Here is a 25,219-nt window from a genome sequence, read left to right as displayed (position 1 = left end):
ATGATGTAGACCTGCATGCTCAACTTATTAGGGAGATCACTATGAAAAAGGGAGATTAAATCCATTACATTTTCTTAGATCCCTTGGATACCAAACAAATTCTACAGGTTACACCTAAAAAGGAGACAAAAGTCATATATGAAGACACAACAAATATCCTAGAAAAAAGAAAAATGATGGCGAAAGTGAACTATCACAGGCAAAAAAAAGTTCCCATGTACTAGTATAATAAGTAAAACAAAGACTTGAGACAATTAACATCTTTTCTTCTATAAAACTTTTTACATTTTTACTTCTTAGATTAATCCCATCTTACAATATTACTCGTTTCGATAATTTAAAATTACGAGATGTAAAGATGGTTACCAAAACTCGTATGTGAACTTTGGCTTTGAGACAACAATATTGTATCAAAAAATTAACATAACATAGGAGCTATATGGATAAAATTGAGGTGTTGTGAACTATAGGTCACAGGTTCGGATCCTCCCTCCCCTTCTTTATATTTTGTATTGCTTTCGTGGCTCATATGGATAAGAAAAATTAATACAACATAAGAGCTATACAAATTACTACAAATACAAGTTAAAAATGGACAAAACCATCCAAGCATGTCCTTTTTTTTCTTTTTTTTTTGTTGAAAATTAACAAATACAATTGGATAAATCAAAGAGCCTAAATGGCCCCCACATTAGTTACCCTGACTATTAGGTAAGGGGTTTGAACCCTATCTTCCCTTCACAACTTTACCTATTAAAAAAAAAAAACCAACAAATTCTTGGCTCAAAAGTCATAAAACCAATCTTTTGAACCAAATAATAAAAATGTTGCTCCTACAATATGAACAAGATTATGCCCTAGAAATGCTGCATGCATCCAAGGCATATAGGAGTATCTAAGGTAAAAAAAACCATGACCAATATATGGTTTTTACCCCATGAAAAATATCCCAAAAAAATTAAATCAATATGATTTTTTTCCCCTTAATCATCATCCTAAATGCTAATGACTCCTAAAACTACCTATAATCCTAAATAAGAATGAAACATGTATGATAATAATGAAGATTAACGACGCGTAAACGACACTATTAGATGATCATCAATCTCTGAACCTTGAATAATTACCATTGCTTAATCTTCTGAAAAGCTCTTGTTATTGCTTGTAATCTTCAATGGCTTGCATATGTAGTAGATCAAGTAATTACCCTTGAATAATTTTTGTTAGTCTTTTATAAGATAGAACAAGCAGCTGCTAGTGCTAGTGCTAGTGCTAGTGCTAGGTAGGTGAAGTTTGTTCAGTAGTTGCTCCAGTTGTAATGACTTGAGAAGGACCTGACCCTGCTGATACACTCACTACTCCTGAAGTAGCTGTTACACCTGCAACATATTTATCAGTTGTGATTATATATACTGTCATTTTCTATGTCAAGTTGAAAGGATTGTTAAAACTTTTAAGTTTATCACAATTATACATAATAATACTACATGAACATGAGTATATTTCATTGTCTATTGCTAAGAACACTAAACATTAAACAATGCTACCCGTTCTGTTATAACAAACGCATAAAGCAACCATGTTTTAAAAGCAAACGATGTAAGAATTAACGTGATTCACTAACAATGTGTTAGTTATATCAATAGGCAAAGGAGAAATGTTTTATTATCTTTTAGGAGAGAAAGGGCTTGTTCGGCATAAAACAGCTGAACTGAATTGAGTGAGAGTAAAAGTATTGTTCAAAGTTGAACTGAATTGTACTAAACTGAAAATAAGCTGGAGAGAACAGGCTCAAAGTACTAATTGCATAATAATACAGGTAGAAGATAATTATGGAGTCTATATAGTACCCTTCTAGTTAACCTAAACAAAATGAGCTAAATCAAACCAAAAACAAAAAATGTGTACTAAACTACGTATAGCGAAAAGTTTTAGGGGCGTGACCACAGACCCCTATGCTTGGTTAATCCTGCCGATAATTCAAGGCATATCTAAACCACGTTAGCATGGGCAGCATAGATTAAGAGAACGGTTAGGTGAATAACATGCTCATTAACAGGCTAGATAATTAGCATAAGGTGAAATACTGAAATGTCGATAATGTCCTTAGATGGGTTAACTATAGTTAGCACTTAGAAGGTTAGGAATTTAGGATCATAATTATCTATATGCAAAGATATCATATTAAGATAAGGGTATTACTGTCATTACAGTATGACCAATAACTGTTGTCCTAGTCAACAAATGATGTGGACTGTATGCCAGATGTACATTTGACCGGTATCTCCACGTGTCATTCCAAAGTCAAGCCACATCATTTTGTGTCTTTAGTACATAAATAACTTTTGTTAGTAGAAACTGAAAACAAATACTTTATCCACAACAGAATAAATGCAACAAATGAGTATTATTTGTGAGATATAAAATATTCCTAATAGAAAAAATGGTAGCAAAAATAACCTGGGGTAGAATTAGTAGGCATTGCCATAGTTGAAGTGGGAAGTGATAAGATTCCACTGGAGTTGATGTGTTGTGGTATGAAAGGGTATTGTTGTACCATCTGAGGATATTGGACCCCAAAACTACCTTGGCTACTTTGGGCATAAGGGCCATAATATGGATAGTAGTTGTGAAAGTACCCTATTGTCCCTGATCCTGCACCTCCTGTTGCTGCTCCTCCTCCAGTTGTTGGGTAGTAAGGTGAATATTGTTGACCATATACACCATAGTAATTCTATCATGTCATAAGATTTATGTATGAAATCAGTCAAAATATAATCGACCCCGCTAACGGACTCCTCGGGACGTTAGATAAGAAATATATTGGTCTACTTAATTACTTATATTTATACAAAATAATAGAATAATATATAATTTCAATGCAAAGCATTTAAATGCATTGTATGTATTGGAATTATACATTATTATATTATTATATAAATATGAGTAATTAAGTAGAACAATATATTTCTTATCTAGCGCTTTCGGGTGTCTGTTAGCTTTTACCAAATATAATTATGTTACATATAATTGAATATATGTAGCTACCACTTACCATATGGTACATGGAATCATGTGCATACCCAGTATATCTGCAAAGATTAATGGATTGTGAATAACACTAAGAACAAGGACAAATAAAATTGTGCCCACTTAAAAACACAATGATAGCCAGTCATCAGGTAGTTAAGATTTTGCTAAGCTCATTCTCATATACTCCTTTCAATAAGTACAAAGTGTTGTATGAGTCCAAATATAGTTGTAACATCTATTTCTTCGAGGAACTGAAAGGGAGTAAAACTAAAAACTACGAAAACTTAATATAACAAAAACATGTATTGAAATAAATTGAACAAGATTTCATCAGATAGTAAGAAAATATGGTTCAAATTGATGAACTATGACTATAAAAAAACAAATCTTGCACAATGTTATGGATGAATTGAATGTAAACTTTTTTTTGTGTTTTTTTATTAGGTTATTTAGTCAGCTTAAGGGCTAATTCCTAGAAGGTTACTAGTATGTAGGAAAGACCAACACATTGGCTAGTAAGGCATGCATAACATGTTAAGGAAATACCCCAATATAATACTGCGGGTAAGGATCGAACCCTTGACATCAGGGGGTAAGGACTAAGGAGGAGCGCTCTACCCACTTGAACTAATGCTAGGGGTAAACTTTTTTTGTGTGACAATAATATCATAATACCCATTTTACTTTCTTACTATTTTTCAACAGGTAAGGTGTAACTTTAACATTATAAACAAAAAAGAAAAACATAGTTATTTTTCATTGGCAATTTGGCTGAAATAATGATGGAGATATCACATTACCCATGTTACTAATTTAGGAGAAATATTGTAGTGAAAGGGTAACCACCACATCACATGGTTTCCTAGAAAAATAATTTAGTAAAAGTAAAAATATTCATTAAATTCAATTATATATTCTCCAATAATGGTAATTTCTTAAAATTAGCATTTACCCATTTACATCAATTTCTCCCACTTCATTCTCTCTCTCTACAGCAACATTATGTAGTCAAATTCACTAATTTGAGTCTTTGACCAAAGTAAAAAAGAAAAAAGGTAAAAAAAAAATTGCAGGGTTTTTTATTGGCTAAAATCTCAGTACCTGGGAGATATCTGGAAATGGGGGCAGTAATTATTTTTCTCTATCTTTTAATCAGCCAATAACAAAAATGCAGCTATATTTAAACTTTTTTTTAAAATTCAATAAATATAATAATAAAAAATATTTAAATTTGCTCACCCATAAGCTGAATAAGGAAATGGAGGTTGAGCTGGAGGTTGATGAAAATATGGTGATGAAGATGAACCTGGATAAGCAGTAGGTGCATTCATCAAACCTGGTGATGCTCTAAATCTTCCTGTTCCTGCAACTATAATTCAACCAAAAAATAACACCCAGAAAATTAAATAAAGTAAAGTTACAATCTTTACTAAGTTTCCTGCATGCATGTTACAAAGCTAGATCCAAAACTATATGACATGAAATCTTATATTATGTTCTGGTATAGAGAGTTAATACAATACAATACAGTACAATACAATGTCGCATTCTCAAAACAGTACTAGTAATATATATTGTGGTCCAAATTTCTTGATCTTTGAAGTTAAGTTTGTATTGAAATTAGTCAAAATCAATAAATCATCCACCCAATAAACCCAAAACACCAAAAATTATAATTTTTTTTGATGGGTAGAGAGAGAAAGTTAGTTTATTTTAGAGAGAGAAAGATATGATAATACCATGATGTTGAGGAGTGGGTGGACGGTTCTTCTGCGCACCAAGAGATGCAAGATTACAGTTTGCTCTTCTCCCATCAATTACTGGTGATGGGTTTTGACATGCCCTAAAAGCAGCTTCTGGATCCTTAAATGTCACCTAAAAATACATCAAACATATTAAAAATTCTTACTTTTAATAATCTAAACAAAAAAAATTGAATTTTTGAAGAAAAAAAAAAGAAATTCTTACAAAACCATAGCCTTTAGATCTTCCAGTAGCTTTATCAGTAATAACAACAGCTTCTAAGATCTCACCAAATTGTTCAAAATAAATTTTCATAGTATCTCTTTGAGTTTCCCAAGCTAAACCACCCACAAAAATTTTAGTATAAGTTGTGTCATTCATGGAGTGATGACCTCCATAATTATAATTTCCTCCAACCATATTAGTATGGAATTGTCTTGGTTGATGAGACATAAGTAACAAAATTATAACAAATAACAATAATTCAATTCTATGAAAATAAATAATAATAAGAAAAATCCAGATCAAAAGAATAAAAATTGAGGTATGATTCAAAAAAAAACCCAGAAAATATTTTGTGCTTTCTTTCAAAGTTTGTTGATGCTGATACTATAACTGTCACTTTTTTGCAGAAGTAAGGTTGAAAATAATCCAGAATAACGATGATGATGTTAACGAGAAAATCATTAGTGTTTGTGTGTTGTTGTTGATGGTGGAAAGAGGGTTTTTTTTTTATTTTTGAGAATTTTGAGAAGATAGAAGAGAGAAACAGAAAAATATGCCCTTAGAAGAAATATATATATATATACGATATAGTAGTATATTGTAATTAATATAGTATCATGGATGGGGAGGAAGAGGGGTATGCGCACTATGTGTTTTGAGATAATGCCTAGCTGGAAATTGGAAACTGTATAGGAGAGAGAAGGACAAGAAAGCTGCTAGTGGGAACCCACAAACAATTGGGTTGAGTTGAGCAAGAGGGGGGGGGCTAGGTTTGTCCAATCACATAAATTTAGGGATTTTATATCAGATAACCCTGTGTGTATCAGATATAACTAGGGGTGTTCATAAAAAATCGAAACTGAAATACTGTACAGAAATAAAAATAACGAAAAATCGGTTAGAATCGGTGGTAACCATAACGATCAAAAAATGTTTAACGGTAACGTTTACGGTTATGATTTTTGAGCAAACGGTTAGTCGAAATATATTTTTTCTCTATATGATTATTGTGAAATAATTTCAAACAGTTATATTAATTATAATATTTGTTACTAAGTTACAATAATTGGAGAAAGTATGTGATTATTTGGAAACTCTAGTGCTAATATAAATACTATAATTTGGAAATTAAATGGAGTGAATTCTTAGTGTGAGTTATATTTTCCAATAAATTAATTATTCACTTTATAATATATTGTATATTAGAGCATATTATGTAAAATATATACACCAAAAAATAAAAAATATATATGTAGATTAAGTAAAACATAATAGTATAATTTAAATAACGGTTAATGGTTAACCGAGAAACCATGCTGAAAAAGGTTAACCGCTTATGCGGTAACCGGTGTGAACGGTTACAGGCAGGGTTCACAAAAGAGTGAACCGAAATGTTGTTTCAAGACGGTTAACCACCCATGAACACCCCTAAATAAGTACATCTACCTACTCTTAAATTCTTAAAAGATCGTTAAAAAATAATCATTAGTATGAGATCAAATTTTACCTACATTGAATTCTATTAGTAGAGAGTAGTCAATCAAGTTTTATCTGTATCGAACTACTTATCTAGTTAAGTCTCTATGCCCTATGTATTTCTTTATCTTTTTCATTCAAAATCTTGACACTTTTTACGATTAGATCGAGAGAATCTTCTAAATTATCTTCAATATATATATTTTTTATTTGTATCAACGAATACTTTAATAATATTATCTCTTTGTAAGTTTTACTTTATTAAAAAATATATAAGGCCAAAGAAGTGTATTGGAAAATGGCGCTAAAAGATAAAAAGATAAACTTATAGTGTCAATTGAATCCTTAATTTATCCAATGACATCATATAATCTTATGTTTTAGGTGTTTTTCATAAACAACTCTCATGTTTGCCTATAACTATCGTAGTTTGGTTAGACGATTTCATCAATTTGGATACAAAATTCGTACGGTTTGAGAAATAGAGATCAGGTTTTTTTTTTTTTGAGGGGAAAATAGAGAGTGCTTAGACCTTTATGAGTGACATACCACATGATCACCATCTTGAAATCGTTAAATTTACTAATATAGCATTCATAAGTGAGAGTTATTTTAGAACACCAAAATTACAAAGTTATATTTTATAAAATCCAGAAAATTAAGGACTTCAAGTAATATAATTATGATTTTTAAGCGTAAAAGGACCTAAAATACAGTGATATGGTAAGCAAAACTCGATCGTAGGGTCTTTAGTTAATTTAGGGTAATCTTAAGTAATTTTTTATTATATTATCATATCTATAGATTTTTTTTTTTTAAAAAAATAGAGGGATATGTTTGATTGAAAATAAAATGTTCAAATAAATTTATGATTGCAACTATGTTGCGCATCATCTGACAAGACTTGTTTTTTTTGGTGTTGAGCAAAGATGGAAATGTCACGCTCCCACGAATATAGCTCCTTATGTGCTTATAGACGTTTTGTGTCCTCATCATAGTACTAATGCTATGCACTTTTCCCCTCAAAATAAAAATAAAAATAAAAATAAGTCCTTCCTATTTTTTTGGTTGACGAGTACTTATATTATTAGTCAATACTAAGACCCTGTTCTGTTCCACTTATATTAACTTTTTTTTTTTGATAGCTTTATAATCAACTGGTCTCTCAAGGAGACTAAAGTACAACTTCCTACAGTACATCTCATTCTAATATTCCTCTTTCAATTACATCCAAGCTACGAAATCAGAGCTGCGATGTAGCCCTTGTTTCGCAAACGCATCTGCAACTATGTTTGAGACCTTCTATGATGAGAGATTGAGAGAGAGAGTCCCCTTTGAGGGGCTGACGTTATGAATTTCAAAATGAAATTTAGATGCCACGGACCACCATTTGGGCTAGCAGCCCATTTGACTGCGTTCTGAGAATCCGATTCAATTTCAATGGGGAAGTTGCGGAACCTTTCGTTGTTGAGAGTAATCTGTATAGCTCGGTGTATTGCGATCACTTCGGCTGCGTTGATTTCCATGGGCGGAATGGGACATGAGAATATACATAAGAAGTCGCCTCGATCATTCCTAAGGACTCCCTCCAATTGCTGAGCGTTGGAGAGAGGGGTTATGAGAGGCATCTAGCTTATTTAAGATATTATAAGAAAAGATCAGATAAGATTAGATAAGTAAGATAAATAAGATGTTATATTCAACTTATCTTCACTCATTTCAGAAAAGAATAAGATAAGATAAGATCAAATAAAATAAAATAACACAAAATAAGTTGAATCAAGCATTACATCATCTAAACAGGTCTAGATTTATAACAACATAAATTTGTTCAACTATAATAGTTAAAGAATCATACTCAAACCTGGATTAATTTTTAATCTGCTTATAATTTCTTTTGATGGGTGCTTATAATTATTAGTGCTACAAGAGGCCAAAGAGGGGCTGAATATTATTAGTTTTCGAACAAGTGAATACCTCTTGAATTTTTTTTATTATATACAGAGAATGAGAAAATAGAATGACCATAAAAAATGATGAGTTCATAATATAGATAAAAATGGAGTTTATAATTTGGAAATTTTGTCAGAAACAACACTTTTAAATACATTTTTTTGCGAGAAACAACCTTTTAAAAAAATCTGGCAAGACAAGACCTTCAGAAGAAAATATTTTGCGACGAATAACCTCGACCCATTTTGAGGCATTGGCCAAGTATTTTTCAGAGTTAACTCGTTAAAACCAAACATGTGGAAGGCATGTGAACTATATCTTTTATGTTTCAACCCTATTTTCCATTGTTCAACATTGACTAAGTATGCTATGATGATTCCCTCAAAAAAAAAAAAAACTATGTTATGATGATGACTTTATCCGTTTATGAAGGAAAATGAGGTTGAAACATAAGAAATGTGGGTTACATGCCTTGCCAGGTTTGGTTTACTGAATCGAAATCAAAAAAAACTTGTCAATGATCGAAAAATGGGTCAAGGTTGTTCCTCGCAAAAAAAATTACTTTTAAAGTCTTATTTTTGCCAGACTTTTTTAAAAGGTTATTTCTTGCAAAAACTTGTATTTAAAATATTTTTTCTGACAAACTTTTCTTACTCCGATTTTTAATGTTACGTGCAATTTCCTCATATGGACGATTTTTAATGTTCTGTGCATTTCACTTTATTCCATTTTGGGACACTCTCTTTCCAATCTATTTTTGCTTTTTGACCCACTTTCCCTTATTTTTCCCATCTTTCCTTATTTTTCCCCTTCTTACACACACTCTCTCCAATCTATTTTTGCATTTTAACCCCATTTATATTATAATAAATTATTCATAGTTTTTTCCCAAATAGTAAATGCACAAAACATTAAAAATCGGAAGGAGTATAATTTTCGTGTGTATTTAAGTATTGTGATTTCCCTTCCAAATAAACGTTATGCGATTTCACTATGAAGAATGGTTTGACGCATAAATAGTCACAAGTCTACTCCATGTTATGTAGTGTCTCCACTTTAGAAAATATGCCACCATGTAACGTATGATTTGACAATATTGGAAGAATATATAGATTTTTAAGTAGTTAGATCTCGTCATCGATCTTGTTACATGGTTTTGTGATAAAATGGAGAAATCATCCAGTGTTGAGTATAGTCAAGCTATCGTACACACGTATATAAATTGAGAGATCTACATGAAACGGTTACTTTTTGCTAAGTCTATTAGATGCATTGACTACCAATATTTCTAAATGGACATGTATACACACTGCCACAATTTAGGAAAAGTCATCATAATCCTTTTCTTCCCGTTAAAATATTTCCTACATTAACCAGTAAGTCTCTATTAAATTATTAGTTTTGTAACGGTTGATGTGAGGTTCAAATATGAGTTAAAGAGTCAATAATATATAGTAACACAATTTAAGCTCAACTTAATAAATTAAGTTTTAGTAGAAAGAGAGGTTAGAGATAGTAGCTCAATGAAGTATCAGATCACTTCGAATTTTATGACATTGTTCAGAATTCGAATCCTTATCTCAATAATATGTTGGGGATTTCACTCGTGGAGACAGTGCACTTTTAGGCATGCTGTTTTCTTGATTGTTTAGCCTTGTATCTAGTATGTGAGCTGATGTGCACTGCTAGATTACTGCAGCCCACCGGAGTTAGTTTTCGGACCAATAATCTTTCTTCATAACCTTTCAGCCAATATAGGTTTTTATTTATCGATTTAGTAATGCAAGGATAAGTCTAGTTAACCAAGAATATATCAAGTCAAACAAAAATAAGTTAATAAAGAGCCTTGATTTGATTTTATCAAATAGACTTATGCTAAGTTTTGTACCCCTCAAAAACACCATGTTGAAGTTTGTACTCTCCCACTCTCTAATAATCTTGATTATCACATTAACCCAATCCTTACAGAAAAGACTCTTCAGATCATGATATAATTGGACTTTTCCCCTCCTCTTCTCCATCACTCTAAATTGAATGGCATAATGACAAACTATATTCAGACGAAAAACTATATAACTATTTTGTGTTCAGTAAGAAACACGACTATAGTACTAGATCAAGCTTTTGCTACTTATATATATGGAGCCTAGCTACTTGATTGTTATTTTTTTTTTTCACTTTTCATAAACAAGAAAAGGGAATATTATATATAAAAAAAAAGTTGTTTCCAATTTTCTGTAAACCATTTTCAAAAGTATAAGTTTGATTACTTTGAAATTCAATCTAGATCATATGAATCTATATATCTTAACAGACTCCCACGTTCTTGTGCAACTAACTGTTGTGCTCGAAGAAAGCTAAGGATATCACTATCAAATGAACCATCGCATATATTCGCAACCTAGCAAAGGATCTCATGTCATGTCAAGTTCTTAAGGTCTCGCGCAATTAGGTGGATACAACCCATCATATAGCTCAATGATGTAGAAGGCGCCGCATGGACTCTTTTAGAGTTCGTGTACCTTTTGTTGCTTTATTTTCGGCTCATGTTTAATTTTGTACCTTTAATTGATGTTAAAAAAAAAAAAAATTCAATCTAGACTAGTAATACAACATACATCATTGTTACCATTTTTTTTCCTACAATGCTGGATTTAGTTATATGCATGGACTAATAATAAATTATATATATACAATTAACAAGATAGTAAATTAGAGCATTTGGCTAATTCTCTGATTTTTAGACGGAAAGACTAGAGTTAGATAACACCAATATTATTTTAAAGTGATTTTCCTTATAATCTTGATTATCTTAACGAGCCTTTGTTTTACCTTTGAAAAAAACAAGTCAAACTTATTGGAAACTATGATATTTTTATACACCATTTCGATAAGTTTTGTAGAAGTTCTGTAAATAATTTGCTTTATTTAGCAATTGAGCCTTTTTGTTCGTAAGGAGAGTTTTTTTTTTGCTTTGTTGTTCCAAACATTACCCCAATTATTTTTCAGTCCTCATAAAATAATACTCTATTGCTAAACAAAGCAAATTATATTATTTTATGAGGACTTGTTAGTGGTTTTTTTGGTTGGATTACCGTTATAATTAGCACAATAAGAGCAACTCCATTAATAAGCTACAACACCTCGTAGCTTGACTTGCCACATCAGTTTTCTAAGCTACTACATTTTCAAGCTACAAAGTACTCCAGTGGTTAGCTATAGCAAAAAGTAACTTGCTTGAAAAATAAATAAATAAAATGAAATAAATTAGACACATGTTACAATTTCAGTGGAGGTTGTTTTCTTTATTTCAACCAAGTAGTGTAGCTTGTTTGGGCAGATTGCTCGTTCCGGCTACAACTAATTTTTCCACTCCAATGATAAGCTACTTGCTTGAAATTTTGGCTAATTTGCAAGCAGGTTCCTTTTTCATACCATTGAATTGAAGATGCTCTAGTAAGCATAAAGCCTAGTTCAACGCACTAATTAACTTGATTTCCTTGAGTATGATTTGTATATGTATGGTGCAACACAGTAGCGGCCAACGGAAAAAGTACAGGAAAAATGAGCATTGCATAATGTAGTATATGTGAATGTGACACATGATAGATGATATTTCTGAATAGTTCTGATACTTTGATCTCTCATGACGACATTTAATTATGGGGGTTGGGATCCCATACAAGATAGAAATAGGAATATTTACTTGAGAAATTGAAATCCCTCCAACCCTTTTTAGACATTCTAACTAGTAGTTGTTATCCTCGTATGATCCCTAGGAAAATTTAATTAATTATTGGAGAAATAAAAATTAATATTTGAGGTTAACATTTTGTCACAAGTACAAGTCGAAAATTCATTTAACATTTTATAAAGTGAACAAGTGTTTGTCAGTGGATAATTTATATAACTACGAAACAAATATATCACTAGATTAAACATTTACTACTCAATAAACTTAATTCTCCTCATGTATGATTATCTTTGTTATATAGGAGATTGATTGAATGACCCTGCCTAAGGGTTGTCAACCCTCTTATTAGTGAAGTTTCATTGGTTAGAAATACATTAAAACATTATTTTTAGGGCTAGCTACGTCGCCTCTATGGATATATAATTCTTGATCTTTACTATTTCTTATTGATGATAATTTGTTTTAGCCTTTTAGGTTCCATACTTCTATTTTATAGGACATAATATAAAATATTATCAATGAAAAATTTTCTAGAAAAATTTATGCTCTATAAATAAAATAAAATAAAAATGTAATTCTTTTTCATTTTTTTACTACTCAATTCGCTCCTCATTTATGTTTCTAATTTGACTTGCAGATTTGTCAATACAAATCTTTGACTATTGATATATGTGATTACGTATTAGTAAGATATTATAAAAAATTGATATTATTATACTTCTCATTGAGATTAATCAAATAAGGTCTCACATGACTGAATTTTTTCTTAAAAATTCTAGAAAATTCTATGTAATTCTAAATAATGAAGATCTTATGTTGAACATCGGTAAGGAACAAAGGGAAAATTTAAGATCTAAAAAAGGTAACAACCACAAATTTTGATTGATATGTTCTCGGTTCAAACAAGTAAAAACTAATATTTAAGTATTTGGAATTTTAGATTTACATGAAATACACACTTCTTTTTGAAAAGGAAAGAAAATTAGGTTACAATATTAGAATAACATAACTCAACCTTACGAATCGTATAGACAAGCATACATATATGTTTGCATTCGTAGATTTTCATTGATAGATTTTTAGATAGACATTTAATTTAGTTTAGTTTAATTTAGTTTATCACTCGCACTTATAAACAAATTGTATTTAATACAGATGAAGTTGATAAGAAAAGCAATAAAATAGACCACAAGATTGTAGTCAAATGAGATGAGAAGAATGAGATTTAAGAATGAAGATACGCCAGGTAATAAAAACAAGGTGTATGGCAGAGAGTGAAGGAATCATGACAGTCGCTACCACAAATAACGGCATTGCACTGTCTTTGAAGTAGAGTGATCGGTCAAAGTCAAACCTAAGCCTTTAGAATTATTTCTTCTTAAAAAAAAAATGAAATCCAACTCTCTTTAATTTCCTTTTTATCTTTCGTAATATGTACTTTTATCGAAAATAAAAGTCATTTTTTCGAAAAGATAATTTTCCGTAATAATCTTCAAAAATATCAATTATTGAAATCTTTCAATAGCACAACAAATTATCAAAAAAAATTATCTACATATCTATTTTATTAGATTTGTTTAATTTTGTTCACGTGTTCAGATTAGAATAACACGATTAAAAATTAAATCATTTTTTCGAAAAGATAATTTTTCGTAATATTCAATCTTCAAAAATATCAATTATTGAAAATCTTTCAATAGTAGAACAAATTACCAAAAAAAATTATCTACATATCTAACTTATTAGATTTGTTTTGTTTACGTCATCAGATTAGAATAACACGATTATATTAAAAGTCATTTTTTCGAAAAGATAATTTTCCGTAATATTAAATCTTCAAAAATATCAATTATTAAAAATCTTTCAATAGCACAACAAATTACCAAAAAAAATTATCTACATATCTATCTTATTAGATTAATTTTATTCACGTGATCATATTACAATAACAGGATTAAATTAAAAGAATAATTTTTTTCTATCAATTTATTATTTATCAATAATTTGACAAATAATTTATTTTAACCCATAATATATGATTTTTCTAACCTATGCCTTGTATCAAAATCGTATATAAAATATCATTATAAAAAAAGTTTATTTCAAAATTAATCCAAATTAAAAAAATCATACATAATTATCTCTATTTTTGATCATCTAACTTGTGGCATAGTTAGAAAACTTTGATGATTTATACTTCCTTCAATCTCTTTTATTCATCCTAATTAATTTGACTTTTTTGTCTCTTTAAAAAATCCAAATTAAAAAAACAAAAGAAAATAAAAAGAGTAGTTTATCTAACTCAGTTTATTCGGAAAATTCTATTCCTTATTTCAATTTCCTTAGTTTACAAATTAATAATAAAAGTTAAAACATTAATATAGTATTTCTTTTAAAAAAAACATTAATATATATAGTGTCAAAAGTGTAATGTGATCCCCATTATATGTACTATGATGCCTTCAGTATTCAGCTTTTAGCTGTGCACATCTCTTTCTTGCATGAAATACTAAATTTAAATCAACTTTTGGTCCATTAACTAGGCGTATATTCACTTTGATACTAAGTGTAGTACTCTTGTACTAATTAAATACTATAGTTGATCCATCACTTTGAAAAAGTTTACTAGGTGTTTATATATATAACGCTCACACAATCTATACATGATTTACTTTTGCAGTTTTGTTTCACTGGAATATAACACAATTTGTACGTTAAGGCTCCATTTAGTAGAGTGTAAAATATTTTTGTGGAAAACTGTTTTCCTCTATTTTCAGTTTTACATTGTTTGATCGGTAAAGTAGTATCAAATCATTATTTCTTGGGGTAAAATTACTCTCACAATGATGGAAAACTATTTTTCATTCAAAATGAAAGGAAAACTAGTTTTTCTTACTTTCCTTTTCATTTTCATTTCATTTCATTTCATTATTTTTCTTACATGGAACCAAATAACGAAAAACTAATTTTGGAATTGCGTTCTACATTATACATTATTTTGCATGAAAATCATTTTACACTAAAAATATTCTACGCCCTACCAAACGAAGCCTAAATGTAAATAGTATGACTTTTTCTTTTCCTTTAATTTGCCTCGTGTAGGCAGTAGGGAGTAATAGACACGTGATTTCTATTCAATGAGGTCTTCAAACATAAAAGAAAGTTTTATTCAGGAGTAATTAATTGCCAAAAATAATATCTGCGAGATTGTGAAATAGTAGATTTTTTTTGAAAGAGAATTTTTCATTAATTGAAGGCCAAACGACATCTACAATGGATATTAAAGAAAAACGAGATACAATTAAACAAGGTTAAATCAAATTCATCTTCGAAGAAACTATAATGAACTAGATTGAGCAATACACCGCATCCCCATTATATTTGTTGAATCAAACAACTATTGATGATATCATGAGAAAATCTATCATTATGACATAGTTTGGGAAGAGCATTTTTGATCGAGCCATGCATGTTAACCGCATCCGAGATTCCAATACCTTCATGTTAAGTCTTGAACTTTAACCAATAAGAACAATTTCTCATACCTAAAAACAAAAAAACCACACTCACAACTTCCATAGGGGAGAAGGAGATCTCCACAATAGAGACTAAAAACCCCATGACAGGATTTGAAGAAATCTTATAAAGAGATATTAATCTATTCAACAAAACAAGAAAATAAACTAAAAAGTGAAAAGAAAAAGGAAAGGAGGGCTTACCATGGATGAAATCATCCATGGCAACCCCTAACTGATGAAAAAGGAGTAGGGGAGGCTAGGATTTTAGAGAGAAAAAAAGAGAGGGGGATGGTAGGGTTTTGTTTATTTCCATAAGTTACATGCATACTACTTGTGAAATCGTAGATTACTTTTTAAAAAGTAAATCAATTAGCTATTTATTTACAAACTACTTTCATAAACTATTACTCCTTTCGTCCCAAAATATAGTTCATGTTTCTCTTCATACAATCTTCAAAACATACTTTGGATCTATGATATCTTTTATTTCGTATTAGTAAAAAAATATAAAAAGTTGATATTATAAATGTACACAATATGTAAATAATTCCGCTATTCACTAATTTTGTACTCTATCTCTTTTGTCCAAGATGATATACAACTCTTATCCGTACTTAATTAAAACCACCTTTTAATTTGTGTTTGCATGATGGTCGGACATACGAACAAATTTGGGGGCCATTATTAAGTAGCATTACCCAACTACTTGAGATCTTCATTCCTCAATGTTTAGTACCAACTCCTGACACTATGATAATGTTAATTAAGAGTATTTTTTTTCTCGTATTATGCTCTTCTTTTCATGATTAACCTTTAAAGATCTTCTCTTTAAATGCGCATGCATTCATAAAAAGGCATTGTTGATTTTAATTACTGAAAAGTTACATAAATGACTCAGTTATTTATACTTAACAGATGAATAAAAATTACATTAGTCGTATAATAGTACTCTATATGATTTAGAGTATAATATAGTACGTTGAATTTATGAACTTTGACAATTGACCAGGAGAGAACGGTTTTTCAGTTAAAGATTATGGTTAAAGTTAGTTGTATTGCAGTAAAAAATTAAGAATATGTATGTTGGATTGTTGGTGTATACTGCATCTGCGAATGATTAGTTGAAGGCTCTACTCCAGGTGCCTTTCGATTTATTATAAGAAAGGAACTAATTAACATGTAGTCCAGTATCAGGTTATATACTTATATTCAATGAAAAATGCTAGTCCCTTTAAAAGTTAAAACCATAGCAATACCAACAAAAAAAATTGCGAATGTACTGTAGTAGGAATATTACGGTTTACGAATATAATAAAACATACGGTTATTTCACCAAATACCTATGACAAATCAATAAATTCATCATATACCCTCAATGTTTCAGAAATGCACCGTATATCCTTGAGTTTCGAAAACTGTGCACCAGATATCCTTTTCCTAACTGCCGTTAACCTACCGTTAGATTTATTTACGATTTTACCATCATTAACCCCTAATCCTAATTAAACCTAACCCTAATCTAACACTAATCCTACCCCTAAACCCTCCCCCTTACCCTAACCCTACCCCTTGGCAGCCAAAGGGAGGGGGAGGGGTTGGGGGCTTATTTCAGTTTTGTCCAACTCATCTCACTTCAGTTATTTAGCTCATTTCAACCCAAAAAAGGAGCATAACTGCATAAGTCTCTTTTGTTTGGATTTTTGGAGAAATAACCGTATGATTTAATATAGTTAGTATATAGGAGTACTATATAGAATAATAATGAGGGAGAGGTGGTACGTCAGTGTAGTACCACCCCGAATTAGAGGACATTTCCGCAGGGTTCGAATCCTCTTCCCAACAATATGTTGTGACATTTACTTCTGAGTTGTTTAACCTTGTACTCAGCCCTCTGAGCTGATGTGGCCTACAAGATAATAATAGCCTAACAGGAGTTGGTATTTGGATTTCGGACCAATAGAAAAATAATGGTTGATAAAGTGAGGAGCAGTAATGATCCACATGCAAGACTGCAAAGGCAAGAAGGGGAGAAAAGGAAAGGCAACTCCAACTCACGCCCCCACAGTCTACAGTCCACAGTCCACAGTCCCGCACAACCTAAAACTCCAAACTCCAAAGGAAGAAAGGAAGGAGAGGCATACCAAAAAGACAGACAAATACGTCAGTAGGCCTTTGCACATGCACTTTGCCAGTTTGACAGCCTCGGACCTCTTGGCTATTCTTAGCTCTTTGTTACTCTATAAGTATATATGTTTTTGATTAATTACTGTTTTATATGCTTAATAAACAACCTCATTTCATTCCCTCTTTTGACCAATTTGACCATATCTGTATTCTTCGATTCCCAAAGTTTTAGGGCACTTCATCTATGTTGACATGTTGTCTTGTTACGTTTTAGCTAGATCATCTAGATGCATGACATAATTGCTGGTGTAAGTACTTGTTTTCTTCTATGTTTAAGAGGTATATATAAAGATCAAAGACCCACAGATATAAATAAGATATGTCAAAAAAAGGTCATTTGATTTTGGCTAATTTGGTTGTGGTCCTTTGTAGTAGACTAGTAGTTATCACTTATCACTAGCTTATTAGTAGGATGTTGGTAGTCTTTTTAGAATAGGGATGACATGGGAAAATAAAGGGTATGGACCTATGGTGGTGCAATTGTTATATATATATATTATGTGCCATATTAAGTAATTGATGAAGTATATTAATATTTCAATCAATAAAAATCTTTAAAATCTATAAGAGTTGGCTCAAGTGGCAATCAATTTGATGTCGCTTAAGGAAAGTATCGGGTTCGAGGCTCATCGTATGCAGAAACTCTTATTGGGAGATTCACCCACCCAAAGCAGGTTTGTGACACAAGTCAATCCGGATGTAGTCGGGACTAAGCTCTGGTGAACCGAGTGTACTATGCGTAAAAAAATCTATAATATATCACATCTATATTTAAATTTCAATTTTCAAGGTGAAAACCCTCTTATCATCTAGTAGTCGTGGAGCCAATAGTAATGCAGTATTAGGTTCAACTTATATTGACTTATTTTAGATTTTAGTTCATATATAACTTAAGTTGATTAATCAAGTTACGAAGAGTTTTAATAAAAATAATTATAGAAATAATTTTCAATATCAGTTCAGATAATAGCTCAAAATTATTAAACAGACACACCCTAATACAGAGCAACTATTTTATAGGAAAACTTACAATGAAAATTGGTAAAAGTATATAGAAACAAGAAATTAAACAAAAGAAGTGATTAGGAATTAATAGGATAATCGTTGTACCAAATATACCTTAAAATATCTCTTTGAATTTCTTTACTATGTCTATATCAATCCAAATATACCTTAAAATAATTTTCTAGTTCTTGTTGATCGATTAATCATCGTTTTGTGTGCAATTTTATAATCTAAAATGATCCTTGTTAATTTATAGATCCGAAGAATAATCCTAATTATAGGTTACACAATATGTTAACGTTTATGGAAGTACCTTTTTGTGTGGAGGGGGAGGGGGTGGTGGTGTGGTGGGGAAGGGAAACAAAAAAGAAGTGGGAATTACATCGCTAGCTTTAATCAGCCATGCATATTGCATATTGCATATTGCATATTGCATATTGCATATTGCATATTGGTGGTAACCAATTAACCATGTACTCCACTGGACTAGCCAATCAGGGGTTTTGGGGGGGATGTTTGCCATTTTCACTCATGAAAAAAAATGTACCTAATTAGCTCGTTTAAAGACGTGTTCGTCTGTTCGACAATAGTAGTTGTGGTAGTAGCTATTAGTTGTGAGAGTAACTGTTAGCTTTGCTGGTAGTTGTTAGCTGTTAGCTGTCTAAGTATCGGTATAAGATATTGATGTTCGGTAAAAGAAGCTGTGAAAGTAGTTATTTACAAATAACTAGTTAAAAATTGAAACAACACTTTAGTATTTTGACAAAGACTACTAAACACTACTTGTACTACTAAAATCTACTTACACTACTATCTTGCCAAACACTATTATTTTTTCTTAGTGTTTTGACTGAATCAACTAAAAGCTACCTATAAAACTTGTGCCGAAAACATCCTAAAAGCTTGATCAAAAGAACTTTCATACCCTCAATTATTTGTTGTCCACTTAGATAACATTCTGCTCTTTGATAATGTCAATGGAGTTACTGAATATTGTGGAGTAACCTGTCGGTGTTTTTTAATTGGGACATATCAGTTTCGCATGTTTACTAGCTAGTATACATTTCTAACTATTAACATCTATAATTGTACAAGAATTGATGAATTACTTTTAATATTTTTTACTACTCTATCCGTCCTAAAATATAGTTCCCATTTCATTTTATAGAGCCTCCAAGACGTACCTTTGACCTACGATATTTTCTATTTTTTATTAGTAAAAAATATAGAAAATTGATATTACGAATTTACACATTGAGACGAATCTAACAATACCCCTCATGAATATATTTTTTTGTATACATTGTAAGAATATTTGGTCAAAGTTTTAAAAATTTGACTCACAAAATAGAAATGGGAACTATATTTTGGAACGGAGGGAGTAATACGAAATAGAAGATATTGTAAGTTAAAGGTATGTCTTGGAGACTATACAAAACAATAAAAACTATATTTCGAGACAGACGAAGTAAGTTTTTATTTCAAAGAATTTTCAATTCCTAATTGAAATTACATATGGAATTGTAATTTAGTTTACACACTCACATCTAATTAGCAAATCTATAGTCGCTACATTAAAGTCTAACCTAGACTTAATATTTAAATGGTATGATAAACAAGTCTTAAAACTGATATAACGTAAAGACCTTCTTAAATTTATTTCTCCAATGAACTTCGTTGATATATATTGACCATATCATGATTTTAAAAGATGAAAGATGTTGCGAAGACGTAATATTACTCCAATAGATGTTAAAGAATTTGGATTTGCATATATCCTTTGTAAATTATCATTGCAATATTATTAAAACAATTGGTCTTGTAAAAGACCGTCTACTTTTAATTTAAAATTAGGCACGGTCCAAGCTCAATATTAAGAAGAGAAGGTTAATTATTATGACTAGTTTAATCTATTTAGGGACCCGTGTAATTTATTTCTTGACCAGTTTAGTTGATTCAGTGATGATATTCTTTAACTCGTTTAGTGACTAGTTTAATCCATTTAGTGACTAATTTAATCCGTTTCGTAAGACTATCGAGTTATTTTTTGAAATTGCTTGTTGTAGTCCGAGAATCAAGAAAATAAAGAAAGGAAAAGAGAAAATAAGGAATACCTAGAATAGTGTTAGGTTAGAGTGAAATAAAATGGACTTGTTAGAAAATTTTAGTATTAATTTCGTCTAATTTTATGTTAAAATTAGATCGCCTACTATAATAATTTATGTTATAAAAAACAATTGTTGCTGGATAGAAATATACAACATACACCGTTTTTTCTAAATATTTTTGGCGCAAACTTTGTATTCTAAATGGAAAAAGCTAGTAGTTTATGCTCAGTCTTAATTTCAACACCCTATGTGGTTTTTGCTTTTGTCGTCCCTACCTACATAATTGTTTGATTTGATACTAGTATTTTGGTATCAAGTCAAACTATTCATTTCTTCCATAGTCCTACATCTTTACAGCAAATATTGTCAAATGTCAATCATCCAAAAATTATGCACTTATTGGGTACTATTAGTAAATAGAATTACTAAATACTACTCCTTCAGTTTCAAAATGATCTTTCCATTTCCCTTATTTCCACTGTTTAGTTCATAAATAGATGAAGTATTACATTCGCCATGCTGTATATTCCTTTAATAATGACCCTTCTCTCACTTAACTACTATACCTTCAACAAAATTCGAAGTCATCTATGTAAAACCTTAAATCAACAACTTTAACATAACAACGGATAGCAAAGATTCAGTCACTAATTCATAGTAATAATATTCAGCAAATACATAATAATCTCATTTATCAATATATACTTTGTCAATATTTCCTCTCTTGGACTGTTGATAATATTTATTAACGACTAATAAATGGGCCGTTAGAATTCGGCTACTTGCTTGAGACACTTTTATAATAATTCGAAATTTCAAGTTTGGGGATACCCTAGGCCTAGAAATAACAAAATAATTGAATTTACTAGTAAAATGGACGAGTCCAATCCCATATCAGTATATCTTAAATCAATCCAAACATCTCGTTAAAACTTGACTGGATTATACAGGGTAGTAAGGCCCACAAAAGGCCCCTTATGTGGAGCCACAGGCCCTACCTTAATCCATTCAGCAGACAACATCAGCCCATCCTCTTCTTACTTTGTCTAATGGAAGTTGTCTTTTCCTTGGGCCCGTCATTCAATAAACATAACCTTAGACCAAATAATAATACTCACCAAAGTATTTCCAATGCCCCACCCTAAAATTTTAACCATAAAACCAAGGAATGTTAACAAGCCGAATCAAGACCAGGACTGGGGTTGCTCAGTTCGGCTTGCTCGTAACAATTCTACTCGAACTCGAATCGATTCTCGAGCTTTTCCGAGCTTAAATTTTCTAGTTCAATTTAGACTACTTTGAGTTTTTCACAAGTACTTTACACAATTTGAGTATGAAATTCACTTAATTTTTATAATTTGGAAAATAATATAGCTAAAACATATTTCGAACTTGATGACAAATTTTTCGAATTGAACTATGCTATACTCGACTCTAGAAAATTCTGAGTTGTGCTCAAATAATTTGCAAGCAAGTTAAGCTCATTACCACCTATACATGGACCTTTGGGCTCTTTACAAATTGCAATATAATGGCCTTGTAATGTTTGGGCTTTTCTATCCATTTGATTAGCCCATTCCAACTCCATCTTCTTCAACAAATCAATTTCCGACTGTAAAACCCTAAAAATCAAACCCAGAAATCCTGTAAATTCATTAATCATTAATCTCTCTCCTCCATTTTCAAAGCTTAAAATCTCAAAAAAAGAAAAAGAAAAAGAAGATGCGTTCAATAATCACCAAAATACCCTCAAAGAACATTCTAAAACGATGCGTTCCATTATTTTCTCTCTCCTCTCATTCTCTATCTACATCAACATCAACAAAACCCCAGAAATTAGATCGAATTGCAGATGAGTTACTATCACTCAACCCAGTTGAGCTTCACGATTACGCTATACTATTTCGTATGAAGATGGGTTTGAAGAATTCAGGCCCATCTTCGCTCGCATCTGGGCCGATTTCATCTGGGTCGGCCCAGCCCACTGCGGAGGCTGAGCCCAAGGAGAAGACAATGTTCGATGTGAAGTTGGAGAAATTTGATGCAGGTGCGAAAATAAAGGTGATAAAAGAGGTTAGGAGTTTTACAGATTTAGGGTTGAAGGAAGCGAAAGATTTGGTGGAGAAAACTCCTGCATTTGTGAAAAAAGGGGTTACTAAAGAAGAAGGTGAAGCTATTATTGAGAAATTGAAGGCACTTGGTGCTACTGTGGTATTGGAATGATTTTATCTTGTGAGTTCTATTGTTCGCTATGTTACTCGGACTCGGGTAATACCCATGTTGGACATGAGTACGTGTTCAAGTGTCTGGATGCGGTCAAAGGCCAAGAATGAAGTATTAAGTGTTCATACCCGTGTCGGATGACTTGAGGTAAAATGAAGAGTCCAAGTAATATAGATTGTTTGTTTGTAGAATGATTTTTGTAATTTTTTTTGATGATATGGTAATTGGTGAATTTTGTCATCATGGATTGTAGGAAGGAATGTTACTTGTTGCATTGCATAAATAAGCAAATTTGAAGTGAAATGTGATTCTTTGTTGGATTTGTCTTGGCTGATACTGTATGTGTGATTGTTGTTATATTAGCTGGAAATGATCTGAGCTTAGCTAAAAACTAGAATAACAAAGTTCTACATCATGAGTAGTAGAAGAAAATGAATGAGCATTTGGCCTTTTGTGTCTCTTTGTTGGATATAGTCTCGAGTAATTATTGTTGTCATATTACCTGAAAGTTCTCCCGGATGAACCTAAAAGAACAAATTGGCAAATAAGTGGAACTTATAAGGAGTTTGATGAGAGCAAGCAGGGGTATTGCTAGTTTGAGGCTCATTGTATCTCTGATACTCCTCTTAGGTGCATAAAAGATAGTTTTGTATCGAATAGGTGCAAGGAAGTGATTAAGGAAGAGGATGAGATGGTGGTTTGGATAACAGGAATAGAGAATGCGAAATGAACAAGAAAAGAAATGGTCAAGTTGTAAGGCATTAGAGCATCTTTGAGCTTCAAGATATGGTGTTTTGGATGGTTATAGAAATGGCTTCCACGATAATATTTTGGATGGACGAGTACTCTTTGTTATATATACTAGATTTGATGGATGTAGACTCACCAGATGATTGCATATGTGCTTGCAATCAATAATAAAATACGAAAGGTGACATTTCATGGAGCCAAAACTTCATGTGCCTATCTGTATTCATGAATGTGTTTCATTCATGCATCTTAGATAATGAATCACATAACAACCGTCCAGCAGTGGGAACTTTTTTTTATATTTGGAGGATGAAGCTTTGGGACATTGTGGTGTTCGGTGTTGGAGCTATGTTTCTTGGGCTTGGTTCTGATATTTGATAATTGTATACAGAGTTCAGATTTACTGATTTAGATAGTTTCATATTGTTATTGTCTATCTCAAAGTATAGTTTTTGTGTGTAATTATGTATTTTTAGACCTTCTACATCTGTTGGATTTAAGAGTCCTACTAACACTGGTTTAGGAATGGATTCGTTCATTATGTGCTATGCGAGGAGCTTGTGTTTCATGCATGTTGATTGATAATTATGTTTTTGGTTATGAGTGCGTATAATTATTGTCAGCTGACACTTTTTTGTTAGCTAATCACGGTCATTCAGTTCCAATGCTGGTAAATCTTAACTGATAGCTTAATGGGTCGTCCAGCTTGCTGGAGTGCTGGATTTAATCGCATATGATTAGATTTGTGGTTGGAATTTTAGTTTTCTTGAAACAAAGCGGTGCAATAGCAATTACTTGGTTGGCGGTTGTGAGTAGTAACTTATGCACTATTGGTTTGTCAATGATTTTAGATTGTCTACCATTGAAAACCTCCCCCCTTTCACCTGGTGTGATAGACGTGATTTAACAGTATGCCAATTTTGCTTACAGTCGTTACTTTGTTTGAGCTGAGCATTCGTACGACCGGTGCCTCAATGCATTCGTTACTTTGTCCTAAGCCATTTTTTTATGTATGTCAGATTCTTTATCATTAAAGACAAACTGCAAACAACCCTTTTTACACTTAGGCTTTAGCTTCTTGTTTGTTCCTTTTTACACTTAGGCTTTAGCTTCTTGTTTGTTCCTTTTCTTGGGTGGTTATAGAACGCATAGAAGGGTGGATCTGTCATGTCTTTTCTCACCCCTCAGCTCAGTAATGGACAATTAGCCATCACATGTGACTTGTCAGCTTGTTTCCTTGTGCTCTGTAAGAGGTGGGCATACATTGCAGCATAACCTCCCATAAACTATGACTCTTGGTACTCATA

At 31.6% G+C, this 25,219-nt stretch overlaps 2 protein-coding genes across 2 annotated transcripts; one reads left to right on the top strand and one right to left on the bottom strand.

The window, feature by feature from the left end:
• Nucleotides 1–449: 449 nt before the first annotated feature.
• Nucleotides 450–5,637, bottom strand: LOC104903365 (uncharacterized). Its single transcript, XM_010691413.4, has 6 exons — nucleotides 5,002–5,637; nucleotides 4,773–4,908; nucleotides 4,273–4,402; nucleotides 3,056–3,092; nucleotides 2,461–2,734; nucleotides 450–1,379 (listed from the first exon to the last, which is right to left on the bottom strand). Exons 1-6 carry the CDS (start codon nucleotides 5,227–5,229, stop codon nucleotides 1,279–1,281), a joined length of 906 nt encoding a protein of 301 aa, XP_010689715.1. The 5' UTR covers nucleotides 5,230–5,637; the 3' UTR covers nucleotides 450–1,278.
• A 16,773-nt stretch (nucleotides 5,638–22,410) lies between these two features.
• LOC104903444 (uncharacterized) lies at nucleotides 22,411–23,482 on the top strand. Its single transcript, XM_010691499.4, has one exon. It carries the CDS (start codon nucleotides 22,662–22,664, stop codon nucleotides 23,160–23,162), a length of 501 nt encoding a protein of 166 aa, XP_010689801.1. The 5' UTR covers nucleotides 22,411–22,661; the 3' UTR covers nucleotides 23,163–23,482.
• Nucleotides 23,483–25,219: the final 1,737 nt, after the last annotated feature.

Source organism: Beta vulgaris, chromosome 1 (assembly GCF_026745355.1).
Source record: "Beta vulgaris subsp. vulgaris cultivar EL10 chromosome 1, EL10.2, whole genome shotgun sequence".
NCBI lineage: Eukaryota > Viridiplantae > Streptophyta > Magnoliopsida > Caryophyllales > Amaranthaceae > Beta > Beta vulgaris.
This window is presented reverse-complemented; position numbering and strand designations above follow the sequence as displayed.